At 33.6% G+C, this 22212-nt stretch overlaps 1 protein-coding gene across 5 annotated transcripts in view; it reads right to left on the minus strand.

The window, feature by feature from the left end:
- Nucleotides 1-22212, minus strand: part of LOC113505570 (heterogeneous nuclear ribonucleoprotein L) — a 396434-nt gene that overhangs the window by 62827 nt on the left and 311395 nt on the right. For all 5 annotated transcript variants that reach the window (XM_026888355.1, XM_026888354.1, XM_026888353.1 and 2 more), the window contains exon 3: nt 237-322. In XM_026888355.1, coding sequence (XP_026744156.1) covers nt 237-322 — 86 coding nt within the window. The remainder of the gene's footprint in view (nt 1-236; nt 323-22212) is intronic.

Here is a 22212-nt window from a genome sequence, read left to right on the forward strand (position 1 = left end):
TAAATTGATGAATGCTGATTTACAAGTTCCGTGCGAATTAAATTAATCAATTATTAGTTTGGCCTTTTGAATCTAAGGTCGTCGGTTCGACGCTACACAGGATATATAATAGACAAGTTGCATTTCAAAACTTAAAAAAGTATTGAAATGACAGCTTAAAGTCCAGCTTGTAACTTTTAAAAAAGGATTTAAAACCAATTAGCAAAAGATGCATTTATGACTATTGAAAAGGATATTCAACCATGGCCTGCACTCCGTTTTTCTTGAACACCACGATCCTTTGGACTTGGCCGTGTGGTGTGCTGATTGTGTGTATGACGTCCTGTAACAAACAAACAAACATGTTAATTATAAAGAAAAGTGTGCAACTCATACACAGTTTTAAGAAAAAATGAAACAATATCGAAACCAATCGCGGTAAATCAATTCTTAACTAAGGTACCTACACTTAGCATCTGACATAGAATGCTGTTTTCACACAGTTTTTAGCTCACAGTGTTAGCTCACTGTATTTTTACTATGAGATCCTAAAGTAAAATAAAGGCAAACGGGACACGTATAGTGGTGTTTCGCTTTCACAAAGTTAGCACCAACTCTTAAGAAATCTGAAATGGATGTATGGAGTTTCATGCCGGTTTTTCTCAATAGAAATGACATTTTGGAACCGTGCACTTGAAGTCAATACTCTAAAGTTTTAAAAGTGTCTGGAAAACGGCCTACTTGAAATAAAAATGTTTGATTTTCATTTTATATTTTCAAACTCAACCGAGATAAAAAAACAATCTTACGAAAACAAAACATCAATTTTTATTTATCAAGTTATTTTAATAAACTTCGATTTAACACTCAATGGTAAAATCATACACTTAATACTAATTTAAGCTTCACTTAAAAACGCAAAAGTAGAAAACATTTATCGTAGTATTAAAATATTAACGGCCTGATATTGAGTGTAATACACTGAGTGGCTCTCTAGGCGGAGTGCTAAAGACATGTAAATTTATTTATTCGTATCGCACGCATGCGTCGAGAACCTCTCTGGTATTCAAATGACATGCATTTAGCTTAGCCCGAGCGATGAGTGTGTTGTGTGGGACAGAATTAGTAGATCACTTCTTAGTAAAATTGTTATTGATGTTTAATTAATAATGTTTATGCTAATTCAATGAAATCATTTGTCAAGAACTCTTTAATAACGCTATTATGCATATAAATGGACAATTTTGTACAAACACTTGTATAAATGCTCAAACTCTGACAAGCAATGGGAAAATTACAGGCTAAATGTTATTTATAAAAACACTAGTCAACTAAAAAAGAAAAGTTTATCCACGTAAAACTGTTGGCTTCATTCGTTTGGCAAATAAATATTTTTGTTTCATTTTTTTTTGTTTTATTGAAATAAAGTTTACTTATGGCCTGTTTTAGTTAATTAATAGTTAATTTCTATAAATAAGCAACTTATCAACACTAATTTTAAGCGTTTCATTAAGTCTTCTTCACGATGAAGTCAAAAATGGTTTAAATCGCTTTGAACAAAAAAAAACTGAATCTCCTGAAAGGAGAGGAATAGTTCAAAGTTTTCTACTTGCCCATACCGAAGATGCAGGACAATATTATTCAAAAACATTGAAAACAAGTGCAAACATTTTGATAACATCCTTTTTAAGTTTTTTTTCTCTATAATTAAAACACGTATAATTATTTGGCACGTTATTTGCTTGTTAGAAATAAAAGCCAATAAAAGCTTATAGCCTATATAAAGCCAATGAGAGTAAATCATTACTTTTATTACCATTTATCGACCATAATATCCTATTTAACCATAATAATGTAGGTTAATCGGTTAATCGTAAATAGTAACACATTAGTCGTAAATTACCATCAGTAATAAATCCTATTTATATTATAAACCCGAAAATATGTGAGAATGTACAGATATTATTACTTTTTCACTCCACAACTACTGACCGGATTTTGATAAAATCTAGAACAGAGGTAGATTATATCCTGGAAAGTACTTTGAAATCATCTAAAAAACATGATTACAGCAATAACCGACATTCAAAGCAGAGTCTCAGACGACTACGACCTAATATGTAATATTGATTTATTATTTTAAGTGGCGCTATAATAACTTTGATTTAACGCCTTATAAAAAGCAGTAAAGTTGATTGTACAAATCTATTCTAATCTATTTCTGTAATCGTTTCGTAACTGAGTTATTTGCGGCGAATTGTTCTTCCAATTTAACGATGGGTTTAACCTTTTATAGATGGCGCTGCGAGCGACGTAAAGCGTGTTGTTTATGTAATTGAGATGACGTTCCTTTCATATCCACGCTTTTCAGCACTAGGTTTGATATTTTATTGCCTTTGTTATCAGATGTACTAGAAATTTGTATTCGTGTATGGTTTGAGAGAACTAAGTAGGTATAGTTATATTATTAATATGCCATTATCTGTGGTTTTAAGGATATTCGTATTGTTTACATGCTTATATGGAAACGTAAGACAAAAACACGATTAAAATGTGTGCCTTTTGAGTCGCAAAAAAAAGTAAGTAACAGCAGTGCAAACACAAATATTTAGCAGTAGACCAATTTAAAATAAAAAATTAAGTAGAAAATCTATTAACTGCAAGATTTCGCGTGATTCGTCAACTTCCACATATCTTTTACGCTTAGTAACAAAAACAGTCAAAGAAAAACAAACAAACATCTTAAAGAAATCAAATCAATTTATTCTCTATCCGAGCATAAAAAGGAAAAAAACTATCGAGTAGAAGCAACATAAAATCTATCACCACTTAACAGTGCACGGCAGTGTACGCTCGGCAATATCGCAGCCCACTTGTTGGAATTGAAATCTTCGTACACTGCGTACCGTAATAACATTTTGCATTTGACATTAGACGGTGGTAGTTTTAATAAAAAATATACGCGGCTGTTGGTGGGGAGGTTTTTTTTTATTTTGCTCGGGAGAAGGGTTGGGAGTAATATCTGAAATGTTACGTGGATACAGGGAGTTGTAACGTTGATTATAATGTGGATTTGTTCATAGAAGTATGTATTTATGTTCTGGCTTGTAACAGCTTTTATCCGATGAAATATACAGCGTGGAGCTACAATGGTGACAATTAATGATATCAGCATTGTAAAGTCACGCATGTATTTAAATACTGAGTTATAAGTTTTCAGGTTTCTAGATCTAATAAGAAAACTATTGACACGAAAAGTAAAAGGTTTGGTCTCTTAATTTAGAGCTTTATTAACCGTGAGTCATTCAACCATTCAAAGCTACTTTTTAATCAAGGAAGTCGTCTTTAGTTACCCCAAAGGTTCCACTGCTACCGCTTACTGTGTAGTCACCAGACATTTCTAATGAGGACTAATAGCTAGAAGATTCGAAAGAAAATACCTAGCAAATATTGATCTTAATCTTAGTTGGTTCTATCGTGTTTCAGTTACACGATTCTTTGGCTGTAGCTATATAGACCCACAGGGACCAATCATTCGGACATCCATCTCCTCACATTTACTCACCTAAAATCAGTCAATATGTCAAGAATTTTGAAACAAAACGTGCATGTGTACAGCTTTACGCACATGTCTCCATTCAACATTCATTGATGAATAAGTGTGCGTATTCCGGAATACGCAAGGTGCTAAAATATAAAACATTTTAGCGAAGCGGATTAGTCCATGAACGACCCAATATAGCTTGAACCCGTACAGCATCACAAACACCGTATACCGTTTAAGGTATCATCATATCAAAGCACTACGGATCTCCTTCCCATTCCCGCATTCCTTTTCAATCCGCGAGCAAATATTGTCGTCGCAAACAAAAATCTTGACATTACCCATCCGCTTTAGAAACTTGAAACTAAAACTCCCGGATTAACATAAACAAAAACAAAACAAAAAGACATCTGCTTACTGTTGATATCCTCAAACAATATATTCTTACACTTTCCAGTTTAAATTCCAACTTTGTAGAATACCATTTGGACATAGAGTCGTGTTCAACACAATTTCATCAAGTCACAGAAGATTGGTAGTTCCTAACAATTGTCTGTCTGTCTGTAGTATTACTTGCATCTTCAGAATATTCATGTTACTTGCTTGTTGGAGAGTTTTGCTGCTGTATAAATGTAGCACTGTTTATCTAACTGAGCGGTTTGTGGGGTTTTGTGAACGGGTGTCATTTTTTATTTGAAACCCATACATTCATGCAAACCTTCACTATTGAGTAAGTATGTGAGGGGCGCGTAGTTGCAACTTTGGTTAATTGTCAACAAACAATAAAACGCACATTTGTCGTAAAACATAAAGCAAAAATCAACCTTAATGCTTTTTAATAAAAGCGCTGTAAATCTGAAAGCGTAACCATTGATGTACCGCCGACTGTGCGTTGGAATAATTAAAAAGTACTGATCAAGTCCGAATCGCACTCGTACGCATAGGGTTCCGTACAATTGTATTAAATATTTAATTAGGCATTTCTTGCTGAAATAAGAATTAACGATGGATACTTCGATTTCATACATCTTAAGTTTTCTGTTTGTACTCAAAAGATACAAGCTTCATTAGTTTCGGAGCCAACCTTGGTCTTTAATCATGAGCAGACATTTTAACTTTGTAGTTTAATAAATGTATATCTGCCTAGGCAGATAGTTGAACAGTTATTAGACGCTTTTATAGCCGAATTACAAAACAATGAATTTGCAAAACATTTATTTCATTTATCGAATGACTCAAACTACAATAACATCTCTCATTCCAGCCTCTTTCGAACTATGTAGTCAGTGACCAGTGTAATCGGATATCTGCATTCAAGTACCAGTGTTCTACAAGGAGCGATACTGCCTATCTGACCTCTTTAACTCGGCACCCCTTAGAAAGGCAGCATGACACCTACAAGCTACCGACCGCGACGCGGCGACGTACTAGGATCAACGGAAACAGTTTTTCTTTTAAGAGTACCTGATACCGTTAATACCGAACCCTGAAAAGGCGGAAGGCCCGAATTTTCGCCTAACTGGTATAAAAGTTTAATTTGCAATCTTACAGCAATATTTATGGGAATACCGACGAATTAAACGGTGTTTGAATAAAACACGTTTTTTTCGTACAAACGTAGGTGAGGGGAATAGATGGTTTTATTTAAATTAGGGAATTTTGGGTGAATCGTTTGTTCGCGATTGGTTTTTTTCTGAATGCGGCGTGAATTTTAATGTGATTTGTGGTGGCTAATATGTTGGGAAGAGCCTTTAAAAGTTTTAATTATGGAATGAGATTTAATTTAATTTCGGTATAGAAAAAGACGCAATTAATTTGCAAATGCTTATTGGAATGACTGCCATTGTGTGTCGTAGGCTTTGGTTGCTTTACTGGATTTATTGATCAGACTCTAAAATCATTGCATAATGCATAGGTCAACATGCTGAAAGAGTAAATTATAAGAAAATTTCCTTTTTTTTATAAGTAAATATTTGCCTTACAAATAACTTCACGGATAGCTAAGTAGGATAAGGTCCTCACGCCAATTGGCGCATATATGGCGCGACGTGTCCCAAGTTTGATACCCGCGTAGCAAAAGCTTTACCCTATGATCCACGAATCCTGAGTCTGGGAGTCTTAGTGCATGTGATTTGAATGTTTACAACACTGCGACACAAGGATTATTTACCTTAGGCATTTTTCTTAAAAGATTACTCAACTAAATACCAACTAAATACCTCAGACTTCCTCTAAACATACCGCTTTCACTTCATTTACTTTCATTGCATTCCATACAAATTGTGAATGGTAATCATTGCAAACTAGTATTATTTATATGGTTGGATCTAATATAAATGCTAAGAGTTAGTCATTACTGTAATACGAAACTAGTACCGTTGTCGGAGCGAAATGACACTATTTGAATTTTACTGCGCTCTCTCGCTTTAATAATCGCTATTGCTCTGCCTTAAGAGGTCATAAGTATTCATTGTTTATGTTGGACCGTCTAATAGCTTTTGCGAAAATCAATAGCCTAGTGGTTAGTGGTCTTGTTTACCAAAGTTCGTGGGTTCGATTCCCACGCACGCTCGTTTATTCTGTCTCACTGTAATTTATCCATAATAGTATGTATTTGGAAATAGTTATCACTTGTATTTTAAGTAAAATACAAGTTTTGCTTAGTTATAAACTAGATAGCACTGTGTAAAAGTTCTGCAATTATTAAAGTATTCATAAATTTGACAGTACTTTTAATGTCCACAACTCAATCTCTCTCTAGGTATACACAGAACAATACTCAGATCGTCATATAGGTACTAAATACATAGTTAAATTAATCGACTGTTAGCTAATTGTTTCGCTAACAGACACACGCCCGGGACTCGAACTGGGGACTTCACGGTAGAGGGTTGTTGAATAGTTAGCTAAAGTATAGACTAGACTAATTGTATTCCAATGGCTTCGTAACTATAGGTTTGATGTTAATTTAGAACTGTCTCGTAATGATCATTTCTAGAAATGTTTGAGATATGTATTTCGGTAATCATATTATTCATTGTTGAAATACGTCTTGACATGGTCATTAATCTCCAAAAAAGTTTCCTTTGAAGTTTCAACCTAAGTTCAACAGATTTGAAGTAGGTACCAAATTAAAAGCATTGCTATCAGTCATTATCTACTTATTTAACTTACAAACTCGATCAAATACGGATTCACAAGCTGTGGTAAAACATAACAAAAGCAATGGATGTCAATTTCAATACATAACCTTGACAGATTTTGTAGCTTGCACCTATTTTACCCATCTTAGTGTACTCGTAGCTTGCTATAAACTTTCTATATCGTTAAATCAATAGTATTTCGCACGTATGCCTGCTCCATCGTGCGCGCCCCGGTGCTCGGTTGTATGACAAACAAGACGTCTTTCAAGTCTTACCGCTTTTTCTGGAGTCGCGTGCTAGTTTATGTAGGGTAAGCATGATGTGGGATTTTTGTGGATAAGTTTTAACCTTAACCTAACCTTATTCATAACTACATGGGTTACGCTTATTCCATTGTTGCATATTAAATGTTGTTTATTAACTAATTAAAACTTATGTTACACTTCACTTATCTTATGTTGTTATCGCTTTTAAGTTGACGATCTGTGCGTCCTCATGTGCTTATCAAATATGTAAAAACAATTTCTTTAATAAAATAATGATCCTGAGAATACCGACCTACATGGTCACCCTACCCGATGTGTAAGCGGAGGGATGATGCGATTTGACTTAGGGGAGTACGTTTAACATCGGAGGATGAAACTGCTGAGTTTGCTTAGACGTAGAAGACGTTACATGTCGACAAGTAAAAAGGTTTTTATTATTCGAAAAAGTGAGAGGAAATGAAGTACTAGGAGTCACATCTTCGTTATGAAATTAAGGTTTTTCGTGTCATGTGGTGTCATTTAAATCACCTTTTTAAATACATATTATATCTTTAAAAAAACAATACAAATGAATTCTTAAATTCTTGGGTCACGTGGGGTTCACATACGTAAGCTACCCATACCCACAAACAAGCAGTCATGGATCACACAAATACTTATTCTATGAAAGGATCCATCCCGCAACACGTTGCGCTCAGTGGGTTTGGTGTGGTGACCTTTACCACTCGGGTATCCGGTATAAACTTAACATAATAAGTTACTTGTGAAATAACTTTGGATTGTCCTACTATGTAATATTATAAACGCGAAGGTTTGTTTATATGAATGTTTGATCCTTTTTCACGCGAAAACTACGGAACGCAGACGAAACTTGGTACCGAGATAGTTTATAACCAGGATTCACACATAGGATAGTTTTCATCTCGAATTAATCTACTTCCTAGTCTAGGTTTGACTTAGCCACGAATCCTTGAAGTTAACATGGTCCTTGTACTTTCTAATTGTTGTTAAAAAAGTATAAAAACATTCGACTACAACGAAAAAAGTTTCTCCCACTTAACTTGGGCTCTGTTAAGCCGAGATTAAACAATATAAAGTTATTTCATCAATTTAAAAGTACATAAAAAGTACTGTCGGAAAAAAACCTCTTAAAGTTAGGAAAAAAAAGATGAAATTGAAACAGCGCCGTGCTCTATTGTACAGACAGGAAATAAAGTGATATATTAAGGAAACAATATTATTAACTTATTATTCGTTATTTATGAAAGTCCTTGAAGCTATCTTTTACAGGATCATTATCTTCCATAGCCTTTTTATTTTCATTCTCAAGGTACCATTGCCTTTGAATACAAATTATATTACTTCAAGACATAAAGACGATCTTACAAATAAAAGGTGACATTTTCATGTCACATGACTTTCGTTCGTCTCTAGTTCACGTTTAAGCGATTCAATCAGAGTTAATGATTATAGAAATTATGTTACTTCTCTAACGAGGATTTAATGGATTATCTATACACGCTTTTATAACTTTACTAGCTGTTGCCCGCGACTTCGTCCGCGTGGTTAGAAGATATAAGTTATGATTTATATCTACCCTGTTTTTCCACATTTTCCATTGTTTCATCGCTCCTATTAGTCGCAGCGTGATGGTTTATAGCCTAAAACCTTCCTCGATGAATGATCTATTAAACACAGAAAGAATTTTTCAATTTGAACCAGTAGTTCCTGAGATTAGCGCGTTCAAATAAACAAACAAACAATCAAACGAACAAACTCTTCAGCTTTATATACAGTCGATTGTAAAATCCCATTCAGCTAAACACTAAAATATTCCACAAAAACTGCCTGTAATCCGAGCGCTATTCAAACGAACTAACACCAACTTTATCCAGTTTTGTTTCACTATTTTTTAGTCTGACAACACTGAGATACGGTCAACATTGAGATACATTTTCACGATCAAAACTGAACCTTATTGCTTTGCGATACGAATCAATATTCTTTTGTAGATTGATGTTCAGACAATATTGAAGTACAATCAACAAATAAAATCAATTGATGCAGCGCTTAAGTTAATTTGCTGTCAGTACAAGCTACAGGTTAGCTGTGACCGTGCCAAATTGATTCGCTTGTCAACTATGTTTTTTGGATCTCACAATATTCTAGGGATTTTAGTAGATACTGTTTGTTTATTTGCGATGGATGAATTCTCGCAATAAATATGAAATTCTGGTTTATGCATGGAGTATTTAAGCATGTTTTGGATTCGGTTGGTTACTGCAGCTAGGAGCCTTTTTTGAGTACTAGCTTTCCCTTTACTACATAACATCAAAATCCTAACCAAGCAATTTAACCGTAAAAGCCTAAGAAACCAAATTAATTGAAATTTGCTTCGTCAAAGGCTTCAGAATCTTCATGTAATTATTTTATTTTGTATCGTAAAAGTCGCAAGTTTTAAGAAAAACTGGGTTTCGACCCACCCCGAATATGTCCCTATTCTCCATGTTTTCGACAGTAGGAATACACGGATACAACAATACTCCGGTACACAAGGAAAGACAAATAGTATGCCAATGAATTCAGAGAACATTCTAATAAAAAAACTAAGAGTTGAATTATTTCCCAACCATAATCACAAAACGTAAAATCGTATTCACGACTACAAAAATAATAAAAAAATACCTTTAACAGAAACATTGTACAACAAATAATAGCGGATCAAACATCCGCACCGCACTCAGTTATTTATTCCCGAACTTTTCTCGGAACGAAACAAAAATAAAAGCGGAAACATATTTACATTATCCAGTTACAACACAAGAGTAAACATTCCAATTAAACACGAAACACACCTCATCAATTAATTAAAATTTAAAAACTCCATTACGCACGTAACACCCCTGTTTGTAGGGCTGTCACGAGGGGCTTTGCAACTAAATTAAAACGGTAAATAAGTTATATGGTCTCCAGGCTTCGTGTGAATGAAATTTAAAGGGTTGCTAATTACTTGTATAACATATAATATAATAATTATGTCAAAATTCATATAAATTATGGCACAAATATATAATTTAATTACCTTAAATTAGAAATGATAATTAGCCGACTTTAAAAAATATGTTCATAAGACAAAATTCCATTTCCCTTGGTATAAAACCTCGTAATACTACATTCTTTCTTAAGAAAAAAATTTACTATAAATATAACCAACCCTATATCTTTCTAACACTTCGTCGTAACGGTTGTTAAATAAAATAATTGTTTCCTGTGAACCACCCCTCACGCTAGGGTCACCACTGGGTATTTAAGCGCCGGTTCTAATTTATGTTTTAATTATTAACATGCTTTGTTACAATTTTTTGGTGAAGGCAGTTGAGCTTCTGGTTCATAATTAAAAAGTAAGTAACGTTTTGTGTACATTTGACCCAATTTACCAAAAAATGCAGCATTATTTCCTTAAAAAGTTAAAGAAAAAAGTACAATCGCCAACAAAAATACAAACGCACATTGCATTACACGATAATCCAATACCTTCACAATCAGAGAACAATTTCGCAATCGGTCGTTAGGCATGAATATTTCAGTTACAGGCCAGTTTTACTCGACCGAACCATTGTCTCATTTCGTCGCCATTAAAAAATTCACGCGAGAGGCGAGCGAGCCCGGCGCTCCGATAAGGCTTGATAAATAAATAAATATTGCCTTTAAATATTTTGTGCGCGATAGTACTTTTCGTGAAAATTTGGCGATTGGCTGTTTAGGCCTGTCGTGAATTTTTTATTTGTTGAACTGGAATTAAAAGTCTTAATCTTTTGACGCGTTTTTAAATTGACTTGAATGATTTCGTTATTTTATTTGTGATTCGTTTTAAGACAATTTTAGACTGTTGACTGCCGATTGCTTTTCTTTTCATTCGAGTTTGATTGTAATTATTTTGCCTTACATTTGTATGGTTTATCCACAAATTAGTTTCAGAGTTAATACTTCGATCAGGCAGAAAAACAAAAATGGAGATTCTTATCGTAACAAATTTATAAAATCCACACAGGGTCAACGAATCTAAAAGCTTTGAGGTGAGATCTCACACAACTAAAAAAAAAAACACCACATAATCCAAAATGAAGAAAGATCAGAGCATAATCGCTTACCTAATATTACTCATAATAATATCATGAGTTACTTTACCTATAAAAAATAAATTACCTATCACCTAGAACATAAAACCTCTTCGGTAAACGGCAAAAGATTTATGCATACGTCTGAACGGTGTTTAATGTAGCGGAAAATTGTATTTATATGAACTTGGAGTTACTTCACTTTTATGTCACTTTGAACTGGATGAAATTGAGGAAATATTGAGACGGATAGTGGATTTATAAAGCTTGTTGAGTTCTTAATTTAATTGCTTTTGTTGGTTCAAATATTTGAGTCAAAAGAAGTTGGTAGAATAAGATTTCATTAAGTTGGTCAGCGTTGAGGTTACGAATATAATAAAATAGATATAGCGTATTTAGAATTAGTGAAAAATTAACACCAAAAACAATGCGACTGTAAGTTTACTGCGGATAGCCAAGTGGTATATAATTATATATCACCTATCACCACGCTAAACCCACTTCAATGGATATCGGTATTGAAATATCCATATAAAACTATTTAGGTAACCTTTTTACATGCATTGTATTAAAATCCCAAATGTATTTTTCTTATTAGGAAATTAAAACTGCGATATTCTCATAGACTTATAATTTAACAATGAAAACACGACAGTAACATGTCCGAAAAAAAACATACAAGAAAAAACAAGTGAACACCGCTATTGCTTCATTGGAAAAAAACAACATGTTTCGAAGTAGAGTTAAAACAAAAAAACATTTTATTTTGCAACCGAGAAATGTTTCACCAGAAAAAATCTTGTCAAACCATATTTCAAAAAGACAGATTAACAAATTCAGGATAATCTTGTCTAGAAAAGCTTATGACGACTTAACATTTTGAAAAGGACCAATTCATCTTTCTTATTAGAAAAAACGCTTAAACATCCCCAAAAAATGTAAATTTTATTCTTAAGTTCTTATGCTAATAGCTTTAGAGTCTTAAATTGTTTAACTCACAGGTAAATGGAAATGTCATCGTAAATCACAATCGGGTGACGCATAGCTAGCTCTGCAAACGTCAAAACATAGGTCACAGATGTGTAAATCAAAGATTCCTCGAAATGTAACAATTTTGAATAAACGCTCATTAAAGTTACTGTCTTCCTTATTTCAATGAAGTTACGGTATATTTTACAGTGATATTCTAGTTTTCGAGTGTATTCCTAAATTTGTTATTGCAACATCTGTTGGCGGGATAATGATTAAATGCGTTTACGAAGTAAGTGTTGCGTGGATTTGTTGTGACATAATTTTACACGTGTTTTTGTCGCGTGCTGTGTCTGTCGGTGCGTTTGTAATGATTTGAGCACGTGTCAATTGGGTACAAGCTATTTTTGTAAATGTTTTTTACTGGACTTGTAACGCATTAAAGGGTACATTTTTTTTTACGATGAGCTAAAGGTTGTGAAAGAAAACATGTAGTTCTAATAGACTTTATGTCAGTCGTTCTTAATATGACATCTAGCAATTAATTTTATGAAGACAAACAATGATTTTAAAACGCTTATTTAGAGTTGAATGATGTGATATTTTGTGTATTATGTGATTGTTCACCGCTGTTTAAACAACCGAATAATATTCACGAATACAAACAAAATTATCGTTTATTTTATTCTTGGAACGAAATACAAATCTGAGTATGACAAATTTAGCAAAACCGGGGCTTATAAATGTCATCCACAAACGTCCACAATATTCCAAGTAAAGAGTTTAATTAGAGCTCCGTCGTTTGTCCTCTTTAAGAGTAATGAATAATTTAAATCTGCATAGCGGAGAAGATTACGGTTATGATAATAATAATAAATCTTGAGAGTCAGACAGTCACAATGTACGCGAGGCGACGCGAATCTCAGATAGTCTAACACTTTTGACATTGAATACTCGTACAGACCTCTGTTGAGTATGTAGGGCAGTAGGAGCTTGGATGCTGTAATTTTCGGGTGTTAAAGGCTTGTGTAGCCTCGTGTATGAATGGGTTTACAAATTGAAAATACATCTTTTTATTTATAGCTTACTGCTTTCACTCTTAAAAAGCTTTTTTTATATCAGTACTTAAAAAATGAAATAGGGTATGAGTCAATCACCAAGATTGTTCAAATGAGTATACTTGAAACTCTAAACTCTAATTTCGGTCATTACCAATAACGATTTAAAGAAGGGAATTGTAAGGAATTTCAAAAAGAACTTTGAAAAAGTTTCGACAAAATACCCTCGACCTTGATTGATCATATTAATTTGTTATCCACAGAAGGTATTCAAATCAAACATTCAAATAAAAAACCCCCAAGCTTAACTTCAAATGGCTTTCAAAATTGACTTTTAACAGAATAGACTTTTAGGCACTCCTCGCGACCAGCCAAGCCTATCGCAAACGCACAATCGAAAACCAACTTAAACGGCTTCACATAAATTCCAAAATCGGTTTATCAAGACTCGGACATGGTTTTTCAAACAATATCAAATCGTAATCCGGACCCTTGGAGTTTTGTCTCGATGCCAAGTGCTTTTAACGACAGCACTTAAATCGTCAAAGGGCATTTAGAGGAAACTTCCGAAGTATCAGATAAGTTTACACCGTTGATCCCTCATTATGCTAGGAGGGGGTCCAATGGGGATTAGATGTTTAATACTCGGGGAAAATATTTATGGACTTTTCAAAAAGCCAATACTGTGAGAAAGGAAACAGCCGAGTATTAATTATAAATTCGAAAGAGGATCCGTATCAAAATCCACAATGAAGTGTCTAAAATTCTCTCTATTAGGTGACAATAATCTATCAAATGCTAAAAGCACAAAAATCGTTTTGAAAACTCAGTACAATGACAGGAAAGTAGTTTCAATCGCAAGTGCATCGAGCTAAGATAAAATCTTCATCTTCCAGATGGATCATAAACCTGGAGTCCTTTGAAATTCCCATGTGGATTCAAACATATTGAATACCAGATCGTCGAGCTTGCCCGCCCATAAAAGATACCTACTTCAATAAAAATCCCGCCGATACTGAAATCGTCCAGCCATTTAGTATTTGATGGTCGGATGAATATAAAAATGTATATGAAATTTAAAATTCCCCGAGGTCCGAATTTTGGATGCCATTGGAATGGTTGATGTTTGTCCATGATCCGATCGGTGACGGGATGGCCAAGTCCGTCAAAACGATCCCGATTCCAAAAGGATAAATTTATTTGATCCAAAAATATAAACTTTTTGTCTCATGTTGCCAAATGTCAGAAAAAATCCGACAAAAGTTTAGGATTTTAAATATTAAAAAGTCTAGATATACTAATATCTTGAATATTTTTATGAGGAACAAAGTATTTTTCATATACCTACTCCGAAACTAATTAATTGAATAGATGCATAACTTGTAAATTGTGATCCCGATAGATAGTTAATTACAAAAAAAAAACGATCGATTGCGGGTCGGATTCACGAAAATTGGCTAAAGATAAACAAATCGGTGACAAATAAATTCATAACGTTAACAAGCGTCGCTTAACTTCGTTTTTTATTTAGCTATCATGGTTCAAGTGATCCAGCCTCGTGACGGACAGACGGTCGAACAGAAAGAAGTGCTTCAGTAATATGATTTCGATTTTATCCTTTGGGTACAAACTCAAAAAGTAATAACTATTTTATATTTAGTATTATCGATAGTAAACTAAAAAATGACGTACCAGAAGCAATGGAAAACAACTCACATATCCGTAGAGAAATGCTTCTATATTTCAAATTTATATAAAAGCCTCGCTATTGTGCCATTTCCATTTTTAACGATACGTATGGGCCTACGTGAGTTTTGAAACAGCCATGAATATTGTTTAAAACAAAATTGTTATTTTCCTTTATTGTTATATACTGGCGTTTTATTTTAAAGCTTTTATAGTTTTAACGCACTAGAACAATGTAGGATTACCTTTTGAAAGTTTACTAGTTTTGGAGAGGTATTGAAATTGAAAGCACAGGAAATAAAATGGCCATTAAATTTTTCACTGCTGCAGGTTTTGTGATTATCAATTCACAGTGGACCTTGGTGATAAGTCTCCGATATTACATTACCTACGGAACAAATTAAGAAAAAAAGCATTCTTGACATCAAAATGACTGATATTTTTCTTAAGAATTTAAAAGTTGAATTTTCTTGCTATGTCAGATTTTCCTGTAACCAAATCAAATCAAAATGAAGAACAATTCTGTACCGATCAAGAGAAGATATAAACTAAAACTCCTAAAACTATTCAACAAAACCTCTACATAAAAAATACTCCTACAGCACGACAGATTAACTCTAAAAAGAGACGTATTCATGTAAAACCAGAGAGCAAAATAAAGGCAGACATGAAGCCTTTGTTTATGGGACAAAGTAGTTGAGTAAAACTGGGGTCAGCGTGGTGGCGCGTCCGGTGCCGCTTCCCGGTAACTGGTGCCGCGGAAAATGATATGAGTGCAGTGGAGGACGGTACAGGAAAAATGTAAGTTAGCCCGTTTTATAAAGCTTTGGAATAAAGAGAACGAATGGTACATTCAGGAGGTTATAATATTAGAGAAAAAGGAACATCTAACATATTCGTTTCATATCCTGGTGACCTGTGTATTACAAAAAAAGTTTTACACCGCTAAAACTACATAGTTGCCAAATAACTGGTCATTTTTGAATGCTTGATTTGTATGAACCATAGGAAATAGTGGTACGAAATTAATTTGCTACTGTTTAAGTGACGTCATTTGTCACTGATTTCAGTAAGTATTCAAGTAAATTAAAAGCTATATTGATACCTATTTTACAAGCCTTAGTTTAAGAAGCGACCTTGTCTTTTTCAATGTTACTCTCTACCGTTTTCTCTTTAACATCCAAATTTCATTTTTTTCATCATTTCCAAATTTCTATATCCCTCTATATTCTAATTCCCCATATATCTATACAATGTTGTGTATAAAGTACAACTGTACGACACTACACAAACTGCGGTGTTGACAGAACGGAAGGGGTAGCGACATCCTGCTCGCTCTAACTTGCTGGAAAATTACAGTTTGTATGTGGCGAGTGGTTAGAATGTTGCTAACGGAGAGTTGATTGTTTATCGATAGTTCAACTAGTGAATAAGTGTGTGTGATCAATTTGTTTTATGGTCGTAGGTGCAGAATTGTTTTTCTATGAAAAAAATATATTTTGTCAGCTTTAGAAGTTGCTATGTTCTGTATCCTGAATATTAATAAGAATGGGACGTTTTTAAAATCAGGCTAGCTTGATGCATACTCAATAGAAAATAAAAAGATATACTCAATAGAAAATAGAAAATAAAACATACTTCTTATTTTTATAATAACTATCGTGAGACTGATTCATTATTAAATGATGTAACGGTTTACTCACGCCGCGTCTGCTCATGATTAAGGACTCCGGTTGGGTCCGAAACTAGTCGGGCTACCCCGATAAATACGCGTGAGTAAACCGTTACATCATTTAATACTTCTTATTGTTTGTTCCATTTTCTCTAATGCTAAAATTCTCCTTAACCATATCATTCAACTAAATTTTCTTGCAGATGTAACAATTCTACAATTAACGAAATGTTTTTTCGTACCCGGGAAGCAAAACAGTTTCTACACAACCCAAGTATTGATGAGGATATATTATGATTATGAATAGCGATGTACGTAAACTTTCCAAATAAAGAGAGGTTCTCAATCTTCCCGGTAAATTACTTACGGTTCAAAGTTGTCTAAGTAAGGTGACTAGAGTGATGTATCGTTGCAAGCTTAATATTAATCTGTTGGTTAAGTTTACCGCTGGGAAAGTAACTAGATTCGATTTAAAACTAACTTGGTTAAAGGATGTGATTTTTATCAATCTTTTAAGTAACGCTTAGTGGATTGCCCGACTAGTTTAAGCTGCAAATATTGTAGGAAAATTACTTCTTTAATTTTCGCTCTATGATTGTGATATAACACTATTAGTATATCCTATTTGACGTGTACAGTAATTAAGTAATAAATTAAGTATCACGGTAGTTTAATTTTATCATAATAACTTTCAGTGAAGCAAAAACTTCTAAAACGACTTACACTCAAATTCAAAAAATATCCGAAAACTTTTGTCTCAACTTAAAGAGTCTTCGTTTCGCGTAATAAAAATGCAAATAAAACTAGAATACTAGATACACAAACACTTAAGTTGTTTTATTCTTTGCCTTTCGTAACAAAAGTTAGGAAAACCACTTTGTCTAAGCCCTGCTTTGCTATTGTATTGTCATAAGACAGGTGAAAACGAAGGACTGAACGTAATGAAAAGCAAAAATCTATTATTTTTTTAAAAAGAAAACACTGATTCTACTTTTTATTTAATGGTCTATTTTACCTCTATTTTTCCTATATTCCTCAATAGTGGATTGGAGTGGAGTGGACACACTCGATGGGGATTCCTTCACTTGATAATGTTACTACATCTATTACGTTTCATTAAATTGAATCTAGTATTTATTATTATTATTTTTTATTTATAGTGGCAGGTTTATTGACCTTTTAGGATTTGACAAGTTTTGTTGGGACATAAGTCTCATTAGCCAAAAAAATCGTTTGTAAAAGTTTCACTAAATTGCAGGGGCTTTGTTAAAAGCGAGGTAAAGAAAAAAATCATATTCATACTTCTGTACTAATTTATTTGTTGCTCAACACCTTTAGAATTTCAAGATGTTTGCTAACATCTCAAGTTGGGTTGGTGAGTCGAAAGTTTGCGCAGGTGACCATTTAAATTTGAGCTTCGTTGAAAATTTATTATCGACCTACTTTTGCAAGCACCTCACTGTTTCCATAGTAATTGTCTGGGAATTGCTGTAGGGGGCGCCACCTGAGACTATTAGGTGTGCTTTAAAGTAGAGCTTTTGATAAAGTTAAAATTGTTCTTTTGGAAGATTTTAAGTACTACTGTAAAGTGTGTGCTGATAAATATACGTGGCGACGAGTCACCCATAGCTATCTCCTATTTTTTTTTGTACTAGGTAATATGAATGTTTCCTTTAACCTTTAAAAATTTAAATATCTGCTTGACATTTATTGACGGGGTATCTTAAAGTAGAGCAACAATGTTTTAACTGCATTAGGTGCGCATTCTTTCATTTTCTGTCTACTTCTTAATTTTTAATTCCAACACTAGATTTAAGAAAAAACCTCATCTTCAAATGTCAAAGGGTCATAGTACCATTTGAGGACAATATATAAACAGCTTTCATTTATCGATAGCATCAGAAATAACTCGTCTAGACAGCTCGGCCCATTCCGGCTTTAGGTCAGGAATACAGTTCATATTAGAATGAAATTTCTAATGGACATCATACCAAAATATAGTGCAAATATAAGGTATAATTTCCTTAAATAATGGGTACTATAAGAAATATTTTTTGGATCCAAAAGAAACGTTATTAGGACTTAAGAAGGACATTTTGAGACCAGCAAACTCGTCACGAAATTTGATCGTCATGAGATTTTGTGAATTGGTTTATATCAAGCCACTGGCTATAAATAAAGGCATATATTTAACTCATTACTTAATCATTGTTGTTGAATTAGCAATAGAAATCTTAACAGTCTATCTATATACAGTTATAAGTCTCACCCTTCTTGACAGACTGAAGGACGGACAGCGGAGGCTTAGGTAAGGAACAATTTTTTTTTTGGTATCAATTTTATAAATATCTATAGCAATAGCATATTTCAAGTGATTCTATCGAAACAGAAAATAACTGTGAAAATAATAATAGAAAAAAATACAATGGAACATTAAAAAGTGATCAAGAATAAAGATTGACTTGATTATAGATCTTTATTGGACCTAATATGTAGAACAAACAATGTTAAGGTCATGAAAATAAAGCTGCATTTGTATCCTTCAGAAGATGTATGAATGTTTAAAAAGAACTATTGTTATTCTGGAAGCAAAATAGAGCATTACACTGCACGTAGTTCATTTTACACTTACATGATAAAATAAAGCTTTCTTTAGGTCATGTTAATGTAAAAGCTACACACCACTGCCACCATTGCCATACCGCACCACAATTCGCTGTGCGGTATTGCAATTTGAAATGATCTTTTGCGTAACTTCTGGAGGCAATTGATGATGAAGATTTTTAATTTATTTACAACCCTATTTCCACTCATCATGAATCGTTGCAGACAAGTCTCTAATTCATGTCAAAAAAATAATTATAATGCCCCCACAAAAGATAATTTTATTCAATATACATCAAATAAAAACTCTAATTTAATGAATTGTAAATATGAGCAGCGGCTTCCAAATGTAAATTAAAAAAAAATCTGTCTCACACAATGCCAAGACATCGTAAAATGTATTCGAAATGTCACAATTAACGAACTCTGGACATCGGAAGTTTGTAGCAATGAATTACGAAAATAAACCTTATGTTTTTGTTATAAGGGCGTTGTAAATACGAGTGTTTATTTTTGTGGTCCAGTGTACAGTTTTATAGTTTTTTGAGTAAAAATAGTGTGGATTGGTGAGAGGAGTAGAGTTCCGAACGAGACTGCGTGGCCGGCGTTTGAAGTTGATGTTTTTGGGTTGCCATGGCAACAACAAAATTTAGATTTTAGAATAAGTGAATTTTATCAAGGGTGGTGGATTAAAAAACAGTTTTTCACAGGAGTATTCAAGAACGACACACAGTTATGGTCATTGTAAAATGAAATATAATAGACATTGTAAAGTAAATCTGTATTTCGATTCTGTTTTAATTATTTTGTTCTCTTTTGTATGTTAGCAATTTATAGCATGGTTGATAAGGCAGGTTTGGTAATGTCACTGTAATCTATTTTAATATGATAATATATTTAACATATTGCTTTTTGTTTGTATGTTTGTACGTACTAATCTCAGAAACTACTGACCGTAATGGTAAGATAAAACACACACCACGATTAAAAAGCGAGAGCAGTGATTAAATATGTAAAAAATGCGTGCATTCAAAATAAATAAATTTTAGAACATAATTTAGCTATGTGTCGCTCGTCAAAAAAACGTATTACCAAGTTGCAATAACTTTATTCATTTTATTCATATGAATAAATTTTACACATCAAAAAAATCCCGCATACCAGGCAGATTTTTCCACCCTAGCAACACACCCCGATGAGTCAGCCTATCGCGCGACATGTCCCGACACAGCGCGACAAATGACACGTGTAGACTATTCCTGGCGCGTCAACGTTCGCCTATTTTCGGCACTCTCCGTCATTCCTCGTGCGATGACGGACGGCGATGCGTACACGCAACTATTTTCGGCTTTTCGATTGCAATTAATACTTCGTTGGTAATTTTTCAATGATAATACTCAATAGAAATGTAGCCAGGCATCAGATAAAGCTTTTATCAGTTTATTTATTTTATTTGTCTTGATCTTTTGATAGTTTTAACATACTCACGCATCGTCAGCATTTTTTTACAATCTATACTAATATATAATCTATATACTAATATATAAAGCTGAAGAGTTTGTTTGTTTGTTTGAACGCGCTAATCTCAGGAACTACTGGTCCAAATTGAAAAATTATTTTTGTGTTGAATAGACCATTCATCGAGGAAGGCTTTAGGCTATAAACCATCACGCTGCGACTAATAGGAGCGAAGATACAATGGAAATTGTGAAAAAAACAGGGCAGGTATAAATCTTAACTTATATTTTCAATCCACAGGGACGAAGTCGCGGGCAACAGCTAGTCTGCAATAATTATCTGGCCTTTAAACAGGATACATACCTGAAACAAATAAAGGGGATTATTAATCGTTGATTATCATTATTAATATTATCGACAAAAAAAAACAATCCTAAACCAAAACCTACAAGACTTTACCACAAGGGCCCAAGTTTGTAGAAAAATAAGTTAGGCATAGACATGAAACTTCCATACATTTCAGCTATTCATTTGGATTTAACGATTGTAGAAATATAATTTTTCGGCACTGCGCCTTTCCAAACCATTATTTCTATTAAACAATCTTAGCGTTTGGTATTCGGTCAGACGTCAATAAACTTTTAGCTTGAAAGCACTATTAACTATATCAATCAAAGTAATACCAACGGTGAAGTAAAACCGGTTAAATTTACTTCACTTAAACCCGCTCAACCATCTTCTATCTAAAAGTTAATCACATTTACATACATCGTATATTCCTAGGCAAAAACTAGACAGACTGAAAGGCATCTGGGCTAAGGATAGCAGAGATTTATTCTAGTCTTACTGGGGATTAACCTGTGCTAAGCTACGATAAAATATAAATGCCGTGTCGGTGTAGTTGTTTAATGAGTGGATTAGAAAATAAGGTTGCAGGTTCGAGATTGGCGTGATTTTATTTATAAGCTACTCTACTACTCCGTTTAATCTATTAAATGTATTTAATTTATTAAACAATTAGTGTGAAGATATACTATGTATTTAAAAGTGCTCGATTAAATATTTTTTCTTACACTTGATTCATTCTTTATTATCATTAAACAACATAACATTATTCATTTCATGTATTGATGATAAGCTGTAGAATTTAGTTTTGAAATGGAAAAAATCAAGGCAAGCATGAAGCTCTTCAAAAAGTCGAGCAACTAATTCGAGAGTACGACCGATGACAAACGCTTATACCAAACAGAAGACACTACTTTTTTGGATAAAAATGAGATGTAACTACAAAGTGAAACAAAAATTAGATTTAGTGGTTATAATTACAAAATAATACTTTATTTTTATCGCAAAATATACAAGGTCTTCTAAATTTATTAGAGCCTTTGCCTACTGACGCCACTAACTAATAACCAAAATAATTCGTAGAAATCATGGACCCTATTACCGTAACAATGTTATCCTAATCAAGTAAATATTAAACTACAGCTATCAAGCTAGGCGAGGAGTGGTGGGGGTAAACCGTGTCATTTTATTTTATTTATAGGATAAAGCTCCATCTGCGCTGACGTGTGCGCGGTGAAGATTTACGATGTGAAAATATTTAGCGTCACCTGTTAGCGCCTGGTGTTGTGCTTTGCTTAGCTTTGTTTGTAGTGTTAAGACGATTTAGATGAGAATGGGTGTGATTTTTATGGTTCCGTACAGTGACGCGA

The sequence above is a fragment of the Trichoplusia ni genome, chromosome 26, assembly GCF_003590095.1.
Source record: "Trichoplusia ni isolate ovarian cell line Hi5 chromosome 26, tn1, whole genome shotgun sequence".
Lineage (NCBI taxonomy): Eukaryota > Metazoa > Arthropoda > Insecta > Lepidoptera > Noctuidae > Trichoplusia > Trichoplusia ni.